This window comes from Astyanax mexicanus, chromosome 13 (assembly GCF_023375975.1).
Source record: "Astyanax mexicanus isolate ESR-SI-001 chromosome 13, AstMex3_surface, whole genome shotgun sequence".
In the NCBI taxonomy this organism is placed as follows: domain Eukaryota; kingdom Metazoa; phylum Chordata; class Actinopteri; order Characiformes; family Acestrorhamphidae; genus Astyanax; species Astyanax mexicanus.
The window spans coordinates 20,478,754-20,497,510 of record NC_064420.1 but is presented as its reverse complement, the minus strand read 5'-3'; the positions used below and the strand labels follow the sequence as shown (position 1 = coordinate 20,497,510).

Genomic DNA, 18,757 nt, shown 5'->3' with positions numbered 1-18,757 from the left:
CTTTGGCAATCATCTGCGTGGATGTCATCACATGCCTCCCCCATTACATGAAGTAGAGCCACACTCTCGTGGGGTCTGCGTTTGTACACTTTCCACCTCCATGCAGAAAAGAATTATATTAGATTGAGAAATGGGGAATATGGTGGAAGATGCAGCACAACAAACTGTGGATTTAGAGAACCAATAATTGACCAGAGCTGCCCAGTGGAAACTTACATTATCCCAGATGACAACATAGGAGGGCTGTATCAGTCACTTGAGGCCTCTTTTATACTCTGACAAATGATTGAAACGTTCTGCTAATGAAGTTTACATAGCTGCAACTTGTGTGAGACTACTTGGTAATTAGAGTTTTGTATTTGAAGGTCAGTGATTATTAGGTGACCAAGGTTTTCTAAATGATGCAGTTTGTGTTTAGCGATTTGCAAAGCTGTGATTTAGAATGATATTTGAGTGAGAACATGTGGAATTGTGTTTAGAGTTTAGCAGTTTGGAGTCACAATGTCGACACATGAGCTTCATGTTTTTGGATTTGTGTGCATAGTTCCAAATTTTTTGTGTAAACATTTGGGAAAAACTGTAATAAAGTAACTTGTAAAGTAACTTAGTTACTTTTAAAATCAAGTAATCCATTAAGTAACTAAGTTACTAAAGGAGTAATCAGTAATCAGTAATCGGATTACTTTTTCAAAGTAACTATACCATCACTGCTGCAGGTCCAATTGATTCTTGCAGCTGTGCCAGTGTGAACCCAGTTCCAGTTTCTGTGTACTTTGGCTGCATTAATTAATTTTGACCAGGAAGATCACAGAACACAGCAAACTAGCAAAATAGAGAACTGTGTGTCTTCACGGAGCTACAGCCTCATCCAATTTCAATCCAGAGAACATTTATTTCGCATCAGGATATAAAAGGAAAAAAAATCACTCTAATTATATATATTAAAGGCTGGCACAGATACAGTCGACTACATGCTTTTTTACAGTTCTAGGATTCTTACACTTAGAGTGTTTTCAAACTGGCCTTTTTCTGGACTCGGGTAAGTTTACTCCAGGGTTTTGGTACATTTGGTTCAGCATGAACGCTACTTTTGAACCCAGAAACGTTCAGTCTAGAATACCGATCTCTGTTGGGTTGTCTGGGGTTCGCTGGTGCGGACTGCGCCAGGTGTGGAAGCTATCTGAGTCCAGGTCCGTGAGGGCTGGTGTGGGAGTGTTTCCCCTTATTGATTTTACTCTGACTGTTTCTCAGCCCTGTCCTAAGTTCAGTGGTGTGTTCTGATTGGACAGTGATTACATTTCATTTTGGCGCACTGCTCCTAGACTAAATGCAATCCTGTGCATTATAATTTGCTTTTAAACATTCACAGCACCACACAGTGGAATACAATGCAGTTGAGCTGAATGCATGAAAGTCACTTAGTTCGAAACAAATCAGGAACTTTAAAAGTGTCCTCAAGTGTAGCCGCAAAGACCATCAAAAACATCATGATGAAACTGACTCTCATTAGGACCGCCCCAGGAAAGGAGGACCAAGAGTTTGTTGCACCTTTATTGCACAGGACAAGTTACCAGATAACCGTGTTCATAAGTTGGCCAACTGACCTACAGGGGTTGGACAATGAAACTTAAAAACACCTGTCATTTTAGTGTGGGAGGTTTCATGGCTAAATTAAAGAAGCCTGGTGGCCAATCTTCATTAATTGCACATTGCATCAGTAAGAGCAGTGTGTGAAGGTTTAATTAGCAGGGTAAGAGCACAGTTTTGCTCAAAATATTGCAATGCACACAACATTATGGGTGAAATACCGGAGTTTAAAAGAGGACAAATTGTTGGTGCATGTCTTGCTGGTGCATCTGTGACCAAGACAGCAAGTCTTTGTGATGTATCAAGAGCCACGGTATCCAGGGTAATGTCAGCATACCACCAAGAAGAACCAACCACATCCAACAGGATTAACTGTGGATGCAGGAGGAAGCTGTCTGAAAGGGATGTTCAGGTGCTAACACAGATTGTATCCAAAAAACATAAAACCATGGCTGCCCAAATCACGGCAGAATTCAATGTACACCTCAACTCAACTGTTTCATTACATTTACATTTACATTTATGGTATTTAGCAGACGCCCTTATCCAGAGCGACTTACAACAGTGCTTCAAAGTTACTTAAGATATCCAAAGCTAGTTTGTAGACTAGGATCAAGAGATACATAGAACTTAATAATGTTAAGAACCCTAGGAACCTTTTTTTTTTTTTTATTAGTTTAGGAACTCTTTGAAAAGATGTGTCTTCAGTCGACGTTTGAAGACCGTGAGTGACTCTGCTGTTCTGACATCCAGTGGAAGTTCATTCCACCACCTTGGTGCCAGCACAGAGAAGAGTCTGGATGTCTGTTTTCTGTGTGTTTTGAGTGATGGAGGTTCGAGCCGAGCCGTACTGGAAGCTCTAAGAGCTCTTGGTGCAGATCTGGCTTTGACCATCGCCATCAGGTATGAAGGTGCTGGTCCGTTTTTTGCCTTGTAGGCCAGCGTCAGGGTTTTGAATCTGATGCGGGCGGCAACAGGAAGCCAGTGGAGGGAACGCATCAAAGGAGTCACATGACTGAACTTCGGAAGATTGAAGACGAGTCGTGCTGCCGCGTTCTGAATTAACTGTAGTGGTTTGATGGCTCGCAGTGGAAGACCAGCCAGTAGAGAGTTGCAGTAGTCAAGTCTTGAGATGACAAGAGACTGCACAAGCACCTGAGTGGCATCCTGAGACAGAAACGGTCGAATTCTTCGGATGTTGTACAGGAGAAATCTGTTTCCACCAGAACTGTCCGTCGGGAAAGTAAGTTATTGTGGTCTAAAACATGGTGTTTTAAGTTTTATTGTCCAACCCATGAACTTTACTGTAGCTAAATTCTTAGAAGCCCTAGTATTAACCATATTGAAACAAGGTTTAATGCTCAACACACTATTGCTGTCTACTCTAATCTTTAACTGCCTAATTTTAGGACCTAAAACTACTAAATCTCTAGATTTATTCCAGCAAGCGAGCACTGGAAACTAGACTAAACTTATTTCTGTTTTCAGGCATCATGCTGGGTCGAATGGGGCCTAATGGCAGTGCGCTTGTCAACTTCTGCCAGAGCCTGAATGAAGCTGTGCTGAAAATAGTGGCCATCGTCATCTGGTGAGTCCTCCCTCCACTGCACTTTTAACCCTTTTTACAACCCCAATTCCAATAACATTGGTACTTTGTGTAAAACATACATTAAAAAAACAGATAATGATGATTCGCAAATATTTTTAAACCTATAGTCAGTTGAATACATTGAATAATAATAATAACAATGTTCAAATGGATAAACTTTACACAGCTTTCCTTTAAACAACACTCAATAAATGTTTGGGAACTGAGGGCACTAACTGCTGAAGCTATGTAGGTGGAATTCTTTGCTCCCATTCTTGCTAGATGTAGAACTTTAGTCCGAGGTCTCTGTCGTCATATTTTGCACTTCATATTGCGCTACACGTTCTTAATGGGGGACAGATCTTTAATAAGCAGGACATCCCTAAAAAAATACGTTGCTTGGGCGGCAGTATATGCTGCTTCAAAACCTGTATGTATCTTTCAGTCTTAATGGAGCTTCACAGATGTGCAAGTTAAATGTCAATGGACTCGCTAACATCTACACACCCCAAACCATCAGAGATGCTGCTTTTGAACTTTCGCACTGATAACAATCCGGACGGTCCATTTTCTCTTTTGGCTCGAAGGACACAAAGTCCATGATTTCCCAAATACGATGTAAAATATGGACTCGTCAGACCACAGGATATTTTTGCACTGTGCGTCAGCCCATCTCAGATGACCAGCAGTGTTTTCTGGGTGATGTTGATATCTGACTTTAGCTCTGCATGGCTTTAGAGTTTTAACTTGCACTTGTAGATGGAGCGATGAACTGTGTTCACTGATGATGGTTTCTGAAGTGTTCCTGAGCCCATGTGGTAAATAAATACAGGATTACAGGATTAATTACAGGATGATGTGGGTTTTAAATGCAGTGCCTCCTAAAAGAGATTGAAGATCACGGGCGTGTTCTGCCGTCTGCCGCTTACTTGCACAGATTTCTCCAGCTTTTCTGAACCTTTTGATAATATTATGGACTGTAGATAATGAAATCCCTACATTCCTTGCAATTTCACGTTGAGAAATGTTGCTCTTAAACTGTTGCACTATTTTCTCATGCAGTTATTCATAAAGTCCTTGCTTGTAAACGACTGAGCCTTTCAGGGATGCTACCCTTTGGCCCAGACATGACCTTCAGTTAAATATATGTTGAAAAGGATCTGCAAATCACTGTATTCTGCTTTTCCCAACTTCATTGGAATTGGGGTTGTAAGGTTGTAATCAATGAAATGTTATCCTTCTAAGTTTCCCCAGTTGCTCCACATGTTCTCCACAGGTTCACACTCACAACATTTGGAACTCGGTCAGCTGACCAGCACTGCACTGGTCAGAAAAAATCATAAATTGGACTTTTACCCATTACAGTCAGAAAACAAACAAATGTCTTTTCTGTTTAAATGCATTTAATTTAAATACACTTTCCTTCCCAGGTTGAAAAGCTTTTAACATATTCAGAATGTGGCTTGGCATTGTCTTGCTGAAATAGTGCATGTACCTTTTAGCTGAATGGTGCTTCACGAATGTGCAAGTTACCCAGGCCACGGGCTCTGTAACATACACACTCCCATACCATCAGAGATGCTGCTTTTGAACTTTGCACTGATAACAATCTGGATAGTCTTTTTCCTCTTTGGCTTGTAGGACACGAACGTCCACGATTTCCAAAAACAATGTGAAACATGGACTCCTCACAGGACACTTTTCCTCTTTATGTCAGTCTATTTCAGATGATCTCTGGCACACTCACACCATTTAGAACTAGGTCAGTCTGACCTGCTGTCAGACTGACAGCAGGTCAGACTGCCAGATCAGGAGAATCTCTACCAGATCAGGAGAATCTCTCACTATCTTTAATAAACTCCTGAAGACAGAGCTCTTCAAAGAGCACTTACTCTCCTAAAACCTCTAACAAACTACAGTAACTACTTCTAACCTCATTTCCTCCTTCCCCTCCCTTCCTCATCTATCCCATTATTTCCCTTTGACCTCCTTTAGACCCTGTATAAAAATGTTTTTCTACATTAAACTTTTATTACTCTATGTACTTCACTATTGTAAGTGCAGTTGCACTGGGCAGAAAAAGTCGCTTCTTCTTAGGCTTTTACCCATTCCAGTCAGAAGACAAACAAATGTCTTTTCTTTTTTATTTAATCTAATTTAATTACATGTTCCATCCCAGGTCGAAAAGCTTTCAACACTGGTCTATTTTCATCTTTCCTGTTTCTGTGAATTAGCCTGAAACCCACCATTACCTGACTGTAAAAATGCTGATTGGTTACAAAATGTCTAGAGAAATGACTCATTATTGACCTGACCTCTTAATATCCAGTCCTGTTATGCAGTTCTTATTATTACTGTTATTAAAGCATATTATTCAGAAGCAATTTTTTTTTTATTAAAAGGCCATGGAGGCAGGATGAACTCTTAATTTCTGCTAATGCTAATTCAGTGCTAAATGCTACAGCGCATTTAACTCAGTTTAACCCTATTAACAGACTTGATGTTCCAACCTGTGGCAGTTGTCAACAGGCCTCCGCTTCACTTATTTTCCAAACATTCACACAAAATCATCCAGACTGTTCTCATACAGAGTTCCCCAATGGTGGAACAAACTACCTTCCACTACCAGATCAGGAGAATCTCTCGCTATCTTTAATACACTCCTGAAGACAGAGCTCTTCAAAGAGCACTTACTCTCCTAACGCCTCTAACTAACTACCTTCCACTACCAGATCAGGAGAATCTCTCACTATCTTTAATAAACTCCTGAAGACAGAGCTCTTCAAAGAGCACTTACTCTCCTAAAACCTCTAACAAACTACAGTAACTACTTCTAACCTCATTTCCTCCTTCCCCTCCCTTCCTCATCTATCCCATTATTTCCCTTTGACCTCCTTTAGACCCTGTATAAAAATGTTTTTCTACATTAAACTTTTATTACTCTATGTACTTCACTATTGTAAGTCGCTTTGGACAAAAGCATATGCCAAATGTAATGTAATTTAATGTAATGTAATATAATGTTCCATAAAGTTAAATAATCATAATAATCGCTGTCAGACCTTCAGACCTGCTCTCACTAGACTTTAAGTAGCCGCCATAGAGCTTGTGTCATGCACAGTTAGACACTGCATCCGTATTTAATGGAAGCCATCCATTCAATGCTAGGTAAAGTGATTAACATGAATGACCTGCTTACAACGGCACAAATCATACAGCAGAAGGTGATCAGTCGGTGTGAAGTTGATGTGTTATTAATGAGAATGCTCCATCCAATGTCCATTCAAGGATAAAACCCTTACACTGTGAGTGGAGGGGGGGTCAGTGTAAGCCTGCTCAGTGTAGAGTCAAAAATTTATGCCACTCCTGGTGCAAAAAATATATTTTATATAGATTATATTCCAGAGGTTTTCAATTTGGTAGAAACGCAAAGAAACTTATCATTTTTATGTGGTCTCTTATTTTTTGTCCAGAGCTGTATGGGTAAATATAGATTTTTTTAGATGCCAATACTTCAGTAATTGGTATCCGAAAATCAGCTGTCTCACAGCCTGTTGTTCGGAGTCAGCTTACTGCTTAAAATAGCTCATATTTACTGTTAAAATATGTTTAACAAACAATTTTTTAAAATAATAACAACAATAATCTACCACTCCAACTCAGCTTCAGCTAGAGCCTAGATCAGCTCAAATCTAGCTAAATTGCTCTTGCATACTGACTGGCTGAACTGTAGAGAGCGGTATTATCTGGTTAGTGGGATTAAAACCTTTATTTTCTTTTCACTACAAAGCGTACATTGATCCTACATATATGAACTGCAGAAACTGTAAAAATGCTCCTGCTGAACTGAACTGAGCCTGTAGCCTGTAGCTGGGCTGTAGCAGTGAGTGGATTAAGAAAACGGGGTTTCTCTATTGAGTTTTTAGAGTTGTGCTCTAGCGCCAGAGTTCATCTAATGCTTTACTGCTTAAGCCTAAACTCCTGATTCGGATCGGTTAAATCAGAGGAATACCTAGCCAATCAACCGTTCAATCTCTAACAGAAAGTATTTCCACGTGTCTCCATCACTGGAGTCCCTACCTCAAACAGCTGAATTTGTTACAAAAAATTTAATTTAAAATACATAAAAATAAATGTACTCTATTTTGTTATACCTGAATTTATTTTGTTTTCTCAAACTTAAATTATTATTTAATTATAATCTTACATTTTGCTTTTTAATAAGTCAAAAATATTACTTACAAAAAATTATATTCCAACAAAGAAACAATATTTTTGTTATAAACTTCTTTTTTTTCACTTTAATTCACTTTTTTGCTTTATTTTGGAAAAAATATCGTTTTATATTACTCTCAATTGTAGTTGTCATTTTTTTATAAACTAATTAAATTACTCAAATTTTATTAGTTAACCTTAGTGAGTCAGAACAAACTAAAATGTGTAATAATACCTTAATATATTAGTCATGAGTATAAAACTTCAAAAATACTTAATCCTTTAAATAAACCCTTAGTCAATTTTCCTTAATTGACTAAACAATGACAGTGTAATTGTGAGTAAATGTAAGTGTACATTACTCAAGACAGCATGTCTCAACATGACACAAAAAAGGCAACTTGCTATTACAGCCTATAACAGGGAGGCCAGGTAGCTAAAATATACACCAGTGGCTAAAAGAGAAGGGGAACAACCCCACACTGGCGAATACACCAGTGGGGAGGTGCCAGGAACCAATGGGAAGAGTGTGAGAATGGAAGGTGACAGTAAAATTCCGGGAGGTGTGATCTGATGTGATATCATGATTGGTGGGTTTGATCCAGAAATTTTTCAATAGACCAACATAAAAATGCCCTTAAAATCAATAACATGGTGGTGTCACTTTTTTTTATTCAGGGCTCAGGATGCTTTTTTGTCTATATTGTATCCAGCAACATCATCATCATAGGTGGAGAAACAGAGTAATTCTAGACCATGACAGTGACTCTGCTTCTGCTGCTGCAGGTACTTCCCTTTCGGAATTGTGTTCCTGGTTGCAGGAAAGATCCTGGAAATGAGCGACCCATCAGACATGGGAAAGAAGCTGGGCTTTTACGCCATCACCGTGGTAATGGGCCTTATTCTCCATGGCCTGTTCATCCTGCCCAGCATGTACTTCTTCATCACCAAGAAGAGTCCCATCGTCTACATCAGGGGAATCCTACAGGCCCTGCTCATCTCTCTGGCAACCTCTTCAAGGTACAGCATGTGTACACACATCTACACAGTGTTTGAGAAACTGTATGGACATATCAAAACTACATATAAAGACTTCAGCTACTGAGGCTGAAGCGCTGCCACTATGATCAGGAGATCGCTGGTTCGAATCCTGTTCATGTAGCTTGCCTTCGGCCTTGCTCTCTCTGGGTGGGTAGATGGTAGATCTCTCTCCCCACATCACTCCAAAGGGTGATGTCGATCAGCACAAGGCATCTGTGAGCTGATGTATGTGAACTGAGTCGCTGCGCTTTCCTCCGAAAGGCAGTGGCTGACTTCACATGTGTCGGAGGAAGCATGTGCTAGTCTTCACCCTCCTGGTGTTGGGGCATCACTAGTGATAAGGGGAGTCCTAATGAGTGGGTTGGGGTAATTGGCTCTGTTAAATTGGGGTGAAAATGGGATAAAAAATTGAAATAAAATTATTAGACTTCAGCTACTTTAGGTGAGCCATCAGCTAAATGTAAGAAGAGTCCCATCGTCTACAGCACTGCTAAGTAGCATCACAATGCGCTCAGAGGAAAGCGTAGCTACTCAGTTCCCATACATCAGCTCACAGATGCCTTGTGCTGATCGACATCACCCTTTGGAGTGATGTGGGAAGAGAGCACCATCTACCCACCCAGAGAGAGTAAGATGGTAGGTGTTTCTAATAAAATGTCCAGTGAGTGCAGTGTGAATAAGCAGATCGAAATACTTATTTTTCAACTGACACCGGAGAAGAAAATAAAATAAAAATGGACTTAAAATAGAGTCTTTTCTGGTGGTGAGATTTGCATATAAATAATGGTCTGCAGGATATACTGAAATAAAAATATCTTCAGCAACAGCAGCAGAGAATCGAAATGACAGAGGCTTTATTTACTGCTGAAAAACATCTAAAAGGCCCTTTTTTGAGGGGTAGATAGAAAAATGCTGGTGGCTGGTGTTGATTTTGAATGTTTAATGGCGTATCCTCTGAGTATTAAAGCACACGGTGCTGGAGCATATACTGCAACACTGAGCTGTGAATAAAAACTGTATCAGTGAATTAATTAACCATTGAATTAATGAATGTTTGATGAGGATTTTCTAAGAACAAGACTTTTGTACATTCAGCACATTCTACCTTTTGGAATAAACTCACTATTTGCCCTATTTTAGCTCTTTAATTTAGGTTATATTTACCCAAATATGGGGTGAAAGATGGAGTTAGATAAGAAATATAGTTAAGTAAACACACACTTACACACTTACAAACACACTTAGGAACACACACACACACACACCCAGAGTGGTGAGCAGCCATTGGTGCTCTACCTGGAAAGCAATAAGGGTTAAGGGTCTTTCTCAAGGGACTCAACAATGGCTTACCAAACCCAGTTATCAGATTTAAAACTTAACCCACAATCTGTTTAATGGCCAGTATTTCAGACCCTTACCAGTCCTGACTTTTTATTTTTATTTTGTTGTTTGTTGTTGTAGTTCTGCTACGCTGCCTATCACCTTTAAGTGCCTGCTGGAGAACAACCACATCGACCGCCGCATCATCCGCTTCGTGCTGCCCGTGGGAGCCACCATTAACATGGACGGTACAGCGCTCTACGAGGCTGTAGCAGCCATCTTCATCGCTCAGGTCAACAACTACGAGCTGGACTTCGGCCAGATCATTACCATCAGGTAACAGCTGTGCTTTTACTGAGCTTCCTTCATTATTTACAGGTTAATAAAATGCTACATTTGAATATTATAATGTACTGTTTATATGTAATTAGGTTGTTGTGCTGTGGCTGTAGTTATTATTTAGTATTACTTATTTATTTTTGTCAGATTTTCACTGGGAATTATCAGGAGTGCCCAATTTTTTCATACCACTGTAGACGATAGATGTGACAAAACTGGTCACCCAAAAGCAGTATGAAAGACTGGCGGAGGGCATGCCAAATCTCATGAAAGCATTCATTACAAAATCAGTGTTATTCCACCAAGTGATGATTCCTAAATTCTTAAAATGGTTTACTAAGCTTCAGAATCAGACTTTCATTATGAATGGACCAATAGAAAAATTCAGGGTTCATACGTTCATTAAAAACCTGGGAAAGTCATGGAATTTCAAAATGGCAATTTCCAGGCCTGGATAAGTTTTGGAAAAATAAAAATACCCAGAAAGTTTTGGGAAAAGTCATGGAAATTTGCAATCCACAAATCTTAATTTTTTTTTTTTTGGATGGAGAAAAGCTATTTTGAGGTACTTAATACATCAGCTTAGAGTTTGTTCAGTAATTTAGCTCTACACGATGGATCCCTCATAATTTTACACATTTTATTATTGAAGATTGTGTGTCAACATTGCTTAAAGAAATGTTTATATATATCCAGGCCTTCAACACAAATTTTCATGACGATATGATTGTTAAAATATCAGTGCAGACACGGATAATGCAACCAAAAATAAACTAAAACTATAAACAAAATTGATTATAATAGGTCTAAAATTAATATAATATATATATATATATATATATATATATATATATATATATATATATAAATCTAAAATCTAGAAATCTAAAATTTCTAAAGAATTTCTAAAATTAATATTATATATATAAAAAGGTTTAGGGGGCAAACACTTTTTCACACAGGGCTAGATTGGTTCGGATAGTTTTTTTTCCTGTAATAAAAAAAAAAAACATTTACAAAGTGCTTTTTATAGAACGTTTCAATGAGGAAAACAATAACAAAGCTACTGCGCATGTCTGTTGCTTCGACGCTTCAAGTATACAGCTGTCAAAATGAGAGCGCATATTTCGCTCCCAAACACAGAACAAACACGCTATAGTGTTAGTAAAAAGTGATCAAACCTCTTCTCCTGATCCTTTTGATAAGGATTTAAGAGGGAAGTTTTTCCTCTGATTTAAAACGCGTGCCAGAGGTGACCTACCCAGATGTGATCACTACCTTGTTGAAACGGAGGCAGTGAAAGCGCACCGCAGTTTGGGCGCATATAATTACTTTCTCAGTGGAAAAGTTGGGAATATTTGTTCCTGTAGTAGAGAAGCATCACTATAGTGTATTTTGAGGTTGGAGCAAGTCAAACACTATCCAACACATACTCTGCATGATTTATAGATAAGAAGGAGGGAGGAGTTGTGAGCAGATGGCAGGTCAGCAGTGTGAAAAACGAAAGCAGGCGTGTTTACTATGGAGGACCAAAAATGACATAAGTATAAATAAATAAATAAATAAATGTTAAAATAAATAAATAAATAAATAAATAAATAAATAAATGTTGACATAAATAAATGCACATATAAATGCATAAATAAATATATAAATAAGAAATGTATTTATTTATTTATTTATTTACCTATACAATTATTTGTGCATGTTTTTATTTATTTATATATTTATTTATTTATTCATTTATATGTGCATTTATTTTATATATTTACTCATTTCAACATTCATTTATTTATTCATTTATTTATTTATATATTTATACATTTATATGTGTATTAATTAAACTTATGTCATTTCAGGTCCTCCATAGTTTACTTGTTTAAAGAACAATTTGACCTGATTTTCAATGTTTGTGACTCTCAGATTAGGTCACTTCCTACGCTCATGAATATTCCTCTGAAACGGTCTATATTTACTTAGGTTATCTTTGTCTGATATATTGAAGTTTGTTGATAATCACACACACACACACACACACACACACTGAAAAAAAATGCGTAAAATTAAAAAAAAAAAGTTTTGCAACTTTCTGCATTAAGTAGTAAATGTAAATGTAAATTTAATTTCAGATTTTAGAATTTAATTAACTTCAACTCGGTTTTCAAGACTTTCATGTTACACAGAGTAAATAAGTGAACAGACCTTCAGTAACATTACTTATAAATGAAGTAATTGTAATTAGGTAATATTGTATGCAGAAATTAAGTAATGGTTACTAAAAGAAAGGATTAATTCAGCTAAAATAAATTTAGGAAAGTTTACTAAAAGAAAGGATTGACTGAAGTTCAGTTCACTTATTTACTCTGTGTAACATTTAAGTCTTGAAACCGATTTGAAGTTACTTAAATTTATCCTAAATTAAATGTTCTTTTTACTCGTCATTTTTTCAGTGCATACAAAAGCACAGCCAAACTCTCCCGCATCCAAACACAAACCCTGTTGCTAGACTGTGCCAGACTTACTGTAACACATGATGCCAGCTGGGAGCACTTGCTCGTCGTGCTTTGAGGGTTTTTTTTTTTTACACTATAAAAGAGTTCTCTACAATTCACACTGACTGACCCTGACCTTCACAAACAGAACAGGTGTTTTAATGTGTGAATAACAGCTTTAGGTTGTTGTTGTGTAATGGAGGTGCAGACTTTCACTAAAGCGAGAGAGGTTAGTTCTGAAGTGCTTTGAGTGAATAACGCCTCTCGCGGTTTTAATAGCCTCTCTCTAATGGCTAAAAAAGGCCGGCCCCTGGATGCGAGAGCAATAATTACAGCGGAGAGTGTGTGTGAGGTTTGATGTGGCTAGTTATTTAGAGGCTCCTGTTGATTGAGGTTAAAATGCAGCGTAGCAGAATTTCAATGAGAGAGAGAAAGAGAGAGAAGAGTGAAAACTGTAATCCTCTGATAAGACCGTCATGTGACCAGGAGGCAAATCACTAGCGGCTTCCACCCGTGCCACCATTTGTCTCTTTCTCTCTCTCTCTCTCTCTCTCTCTCTCTCTCTCTCTCTCTCTCTCTCACTCTCTGGTTTTTATCCCTAATACACTTCAGTCATAGGCCTCACATTTCCATCTGTCTTTATTCTCTCTCTCTCTCTCTCTCTCTCGCTCTCTCGCTCTTTCTCTCTCCTCATCTGACCCCGATAAAGATATGTCACACATGCAGTTAATGGCATTTTGACGACATGCATTAAAACATGTATTAACGGTAATCTTAAAATGCTATTAAAGCCTTATAAGCTATAAACATCTACAGTTATTACTGTTTTCAATACCAATATACATGTACTCAAAACTGTACACTGATATACCACATGGACGTGATGAGATTGGATGTACAGTGGCTTTAACTTTAAAAAATGTATTTTATTGAGATTTAGAACTGAGATTTTAAGTGATACGTGGCTGTATGTTTAGGGTCATTGTCTTGCTGGAAGGTGAAAGTGAATCTCCTTCCCAGTCTCAAGTCTTTTTGGAGACTCCAACAGGTTTTTTTTTTTCATAATTGCACTGTATTTAGCTCCATCTGCTCTTCCCTTGATCATCCTCATCAATTTCCCTGTCCCTACTGTAGAAAAGCATCTCCACAGCATGATGCTGCCACCACCATGTTTCATAGTTTGGGTTAGTGTGTTCAGTGTTCATTGTCTGCCACACATAGCACTTTGCATTTAGACAATGGTTTTCTTCCTGCTACTTTTCGCAGAGGCCAGATTTGTGGAGGGCAGGACTTATAGTTGTCTTGTGGCAGGTTCTCTCACCTTAGCTGTGAATTGATTTCTGCAGCTCCTCCAGAGTGACCATAGGTCTCTTGGCTGCTTTTCTGACAAGTTTTCTCTCATTCTGTAGCATCAGAATGGAGGCAATACAAAACAATACTAAGCCGTCCTAGAACAGTCCATACATATAGCAGTGGACATTCAACCTGACTCTTCTCTCAAAGGGCTTTGATCTGATTGGTTGATTTCTGTACCACATGTGGATTTGAGCAGCTACTGGGGTCAGAAAAAGCCGAGTGGCTTGTTTTTTTATTTGCTAGATGCCTATTTGCCTGATTAATAATGTTTTCTGACAGGCATTGGGGCTTTACATCTGCTGAACAGCAGCTGGACAGTAAATGCACCTCCCCCCCTAACACACACACACACACACACACAAACACAACAAACACTCAGAGCGTAGAGGGACAAATCAAATAGATGACAGTTGAGAGTTCATCTGGAGCCTCTGCAGATGGGAGAAACAGCAAATCAGGAAAAAAAAGTGTAAGTGGGGTGAGTGTGAGAGTGTGTGTGTGTGTGTGTGTGTGTAGAGGGGGGATTTGTGAGGTAAACTGAACTGCACATGTGACAGTCAAGGTGAAAAGATGTTTTGAGTGTGTGTTCCATTAAGAGGTGGGATTAGCCGCTGTATAACCCTACAGCCTGCTGTTTGCATTTCAGCCACCTGCAACTGAGCTGCAATCACTGTTATTACTACACACACACACACACACACACACACACACACAGACACACACACACACACACACACACAGAACGAGTGAATCTGATTGTGGTTGGATGAGATGTATAAACATATATACCGTTCTGACTCCCTATTGGTTTATACATGATCCATGATCCATCACACCTGCACATCACTTCACACTCCAGCAAGAACATACAGACGTATGCAGTATTCATTTCCAATGGGCAAAATACAGCTCTGAAAAAAAAAATAAGAGACCACTTGAATGAATTGAAACCCTCTGGAATATAATCAAGAGGAAGATGGATGATCACAAGCCATCAAACCAAGCTGAACTGCTTGATTTTTTGCACCAGGAGTAAAGGCATAAAGTTATCTAAAAGCAGTGTGTAAGACTCGTGGAGGAGAACATGCCAAGATGCATAAAAATTGTGATTAAAAAACAGGAATATTTCACCAAATATTGATTTTGGAAATCTTAAAACTTTATGAATATGAACTTGTTTTCTTTGCATGATTTGAGGTCTGAAAGCTCTGCATATTTTTTGTTATTTTAGCTATTTTTAAATTTTCTCCAAACACAAGCTCTAAATGATAATATTTTTATTTGAAATTTGGGTGAATTTTTTTTTTGTAGTTTATAGAATAAAACAGCACTGTTCATTTTACTCAAACATATACCTATAAATAGCAAAATCAGACAAACTGATTCAGAAACTGAAGTGGTCTCTTTAATTGTCCAGAGCTGTATGTTGTATTATATAAAACTAGAGCACTTGTATACCTAATAACCACCAGGACAGTGGCAAAACCGAGAAGTATTTAACGAAAATAATGTTTTTTGATAAAATTTCATATATTTTCAAAACAGCTTGCTCCAGTCCTGTTCTTCAGGGTTACTGAGGTAGTAGGAACTGAAAAAGTGCTGAAATCATTAGTGGAAAATTTAGAATTCCCGTTCTTTAGCCAAGTTGTGTAACTGTACTTTGGAATCCCGCAGCATGAATGAGTCACGGAGAACGGCATCTTCCATTACGTTCAAACAGCGCACAGCATTTCTGCTTTCGCCCTGCTGTTTTCTTTTCACATCTGAAAAACATCTGGAATGTTCAGCGGAGGTCCGGGGTCTGTCAGCGCTGCTCTGCGTTCCGTCCAGCAGCTGGGACACTTTTATCATTAGGATGTTTTCATCACGCCGCTGGGTCATCTCTCTAATTTAAGGTCATTTTGCTGTTTCTTATTTTTTCCAGTATCACAGCAACGGCAGCCAGCATCGGTGCTGCTGGGATTCCACAGGCTGGTCTGGTTACCATGGTGATAGTTCTGACATCTGTAGGCCTGCCCACCGACGACATCACGCTCATCATCGCTGTGGACTGGGCCTTGTAAGTAAACATCCAAACTCAGTCTGTTTTAATTAAAGTCTTTTTCTTACAAATAAAAATTTCAGTAATGATAAACAGAAACTGGTATTCAGCATTTCATGAATACTATTCAGAAAGGTACAGGTTTCTTGAGGGTATACTGTAGGTTCCTAAATGTATAGAACACGAGAGGGAGTGTGCCGTACGTAGATCGCTACATTTGCGATAACACACAACCTCAAATGTTCTATTGCTTTTATACAACAGTTTTTTTTTTTACTAAATTAATCAAGTAAATAAAAGACCCTAAAAATATATATATAATGAATATGCTTTATGCCAAAAAGTAGTTTCACAACAAGTAAACAGTAACACAACAGTTTACTTGAATTTTACAAAATGGCGTATGGTTTATACGTTAGCTTGAAATCAAAATTGGGGATTAAGGGGTTTAGTAAATGTTAGGACCATAAAATAACGCTTAAACTCTCCTCTCCTGCTCAGAGGAGTCGTCATCATGTGAAAGCTGCACGTTTACGAGCATTTCAGCTAGCCAGCTGGACTGTGGTCAGGTTAGCGTAGCTTGCTTTAGCTTAGCATTAGATTAGCTTAGGCTAACCTGGCTGGTTACCGTTCCGTCTATCAGACTGCAGGCGAGGTGACTGCTGATGGATTTTCTTTCTCTTTTTTCCACAAAAGACGAGTCAGCACAGTGGGCTGCGGGTGAGAGTGCCTTGGCTGGGTGCTAGCCTCTGCTAAGCTGCTGCTGCTGTTGGTGCTGGTGATGATTAAAAATGTCTTGTGTGTGTATATGCCGTTACTCGGCAACGTGTCCACAGATTTAGTGTGAGAAGGCCGTGCTGTTATCACAAATATCAGCAAGGTTAGAACTTTCTCAACTAATCAGATTTTGAGGTCGGAACTAACTGTTGTATAAACTGTAGTATTAAAGCACACAGTAAAATGTATAGTGTTCAATTATTTTTTTTTTACTCACTGGGAATTGAGGATAACCCCAGCATTCCGAAATACAGTGCTTTTAGCTGATGCTCCCAACAGGCTAGCAGTATGGGAATAGCATTGCCCATGCAAAGAAATGCAAAGCTATTTTTACACCATTAACAAGCTCAAAGTAGCTCCACACTTGCAATATATTCATGCATTTTCACTGAATTATTTTTTTGCAATGAGTTTTTATATTTGTATCTATCTATCTATCTATCTATCTATCTATCTATCTATCTATCTATCTATCTATCTATCTATCTATCTATCTATCTATCTACAGGAGTGCGAAAAAATGTTTGGTGCTTCATGATTTCTTACTTTTGTTGCATGTTTGCCACTCATCAAACAGATTTAAATATTAGTCAAAGACAACACAAGTAAACACAAAATGCAGTTTTTGAAATCAGGTTAAAAAAAGAAGAAAAAAAGCCAAAGCTACATGGCCCAGTGTAAAAAAGTGTTTGCCCCCCAGTAAAGGTTATGAAGCCGTTTGGAAAGTTTTTGGACTACAGTAAACCACAGTGGGAACCAATATCCACAGATATCTAAAACGTGGAACAGTGGTAAACCTTTCCAGGAGTGATAGGCTAATCAAAATTACCCCAAGAGTGCAGTGACAGCTCATCCAAGAGGTTATATAAAGGCCCCACAACAACATCGAAAGCATTCAACTGCAGGTCTTACCTGCTTCAGTTAAGGTCAGCCTTCATGACTCCATCATAAGAAATAAACTGGGCAAAAATGGCCTACATGGCAGAGTGCCAATACAAAAACCACTGCTGAGCAAAAAGAACATTAGGGCAAGTCTCAATTTTGCCAGAAAATATATTGATGATCCACAAGACTTTAGGGAAAATTCTCTGTGGACCGATGAGAAAAAAAAAACTTTTTGCAAACTGTGTGTGCCATACATTTGTTGTAAAAGTAACACCCAACCAGTTATTAAGTCTATCTATGTGTATAAACCCTCGCTGGCAAAATTGCTGCAAAACTTGTGATACAGTCAATACAGCACAGTAAATAATTGTGTGGTCTCTTTAGACACTGCCTCTTGCCACAAGAGGGCTTAGAAGTGCTTCCCCATTTCCCAAATAAAGGGTTCTCAGAGGTTACTTTTGGGTAGTGTACCTCTTGGTGAGAGAAAGGTGACTGCTGGATATGTTCCTGTGATGCCATCAAAACCATGAAAAAATATAATAACTTAAACATTACATTCAAAAAGATAGTAAATCAGTTTTATTTGATTTGATTTATTGAATGCTTAATGACAACAGTAGAATAGAGAGACACAGGTTCCAGCATTATGCTGTGGAGCTGCAAAAATGTACTAACTGGATACTTTTTGAATTATGCTGGTGATAATCAACAATCTGACCTAAGTAATGCTTTTGTGTAACTGAATGGAATTAATATACAGTATAACTGACAACAAATCATAATTCTGCGTATAAATATACACATCATCATGTGTATAAATAAAAATGAATCACTTAAATTTTACAGCGGTTCAGCCTGAGCAGAAGATTGGTACTTTTTCTGACTGTTGACGATTGTCCTCTTTGTCCTGTGTTTAGGGACAGGTTTCGCACGATGGTGAACGTGATGGGAGATGCCCTCGCTACAGGAATCATGGCACATATCTGCAGAAAGGACTTCATGCAGGAAGGAGATGGGGTGAGTCTTCAGAAACATAGAAAGATTTGTGGGGGTCTTATTTTAATGAAAATAAATATGTTTTTATAGAAGTTCATCCTGGTCTAATGTTTTGTACAG

At 38.4% G+C, this 18,757-nt stretch overlaps 1 protein-coding gene across 1 annotated transcript in view; it reads left to right on the top strand.

The window, feature by feature from the left end:
* Positions 1-18,757, top strand: part of slc1a7b (solute carrier family 1 member 7b) — a 108,127-nt gene that overhangs the window by 84,275 nt on the left and 5,095 nt on the right. The window contains exons 6-10 of the mRNA XM_007233109.3: positions 3,076-3,175; positions 8,177-8,410; positions 9,893-10,087; positions 15,863-15,997; positions 18,559-18,658. Coding sequence (XP_007233171.2) covers positions 3,076-3,175; positions 8,177-8,410; positions 9,893-10,087; positions 15,863-15,997; positions 18,559-18,658 — 764 coding nt within the window. The remainder of the gene's footprint in view (positions 1-3,075; positions 3,176-8,176; positions 8,411-9,892; positions 10,088-15,862; positions 15,998-18,558; positions 18,659-18,757) is intronic.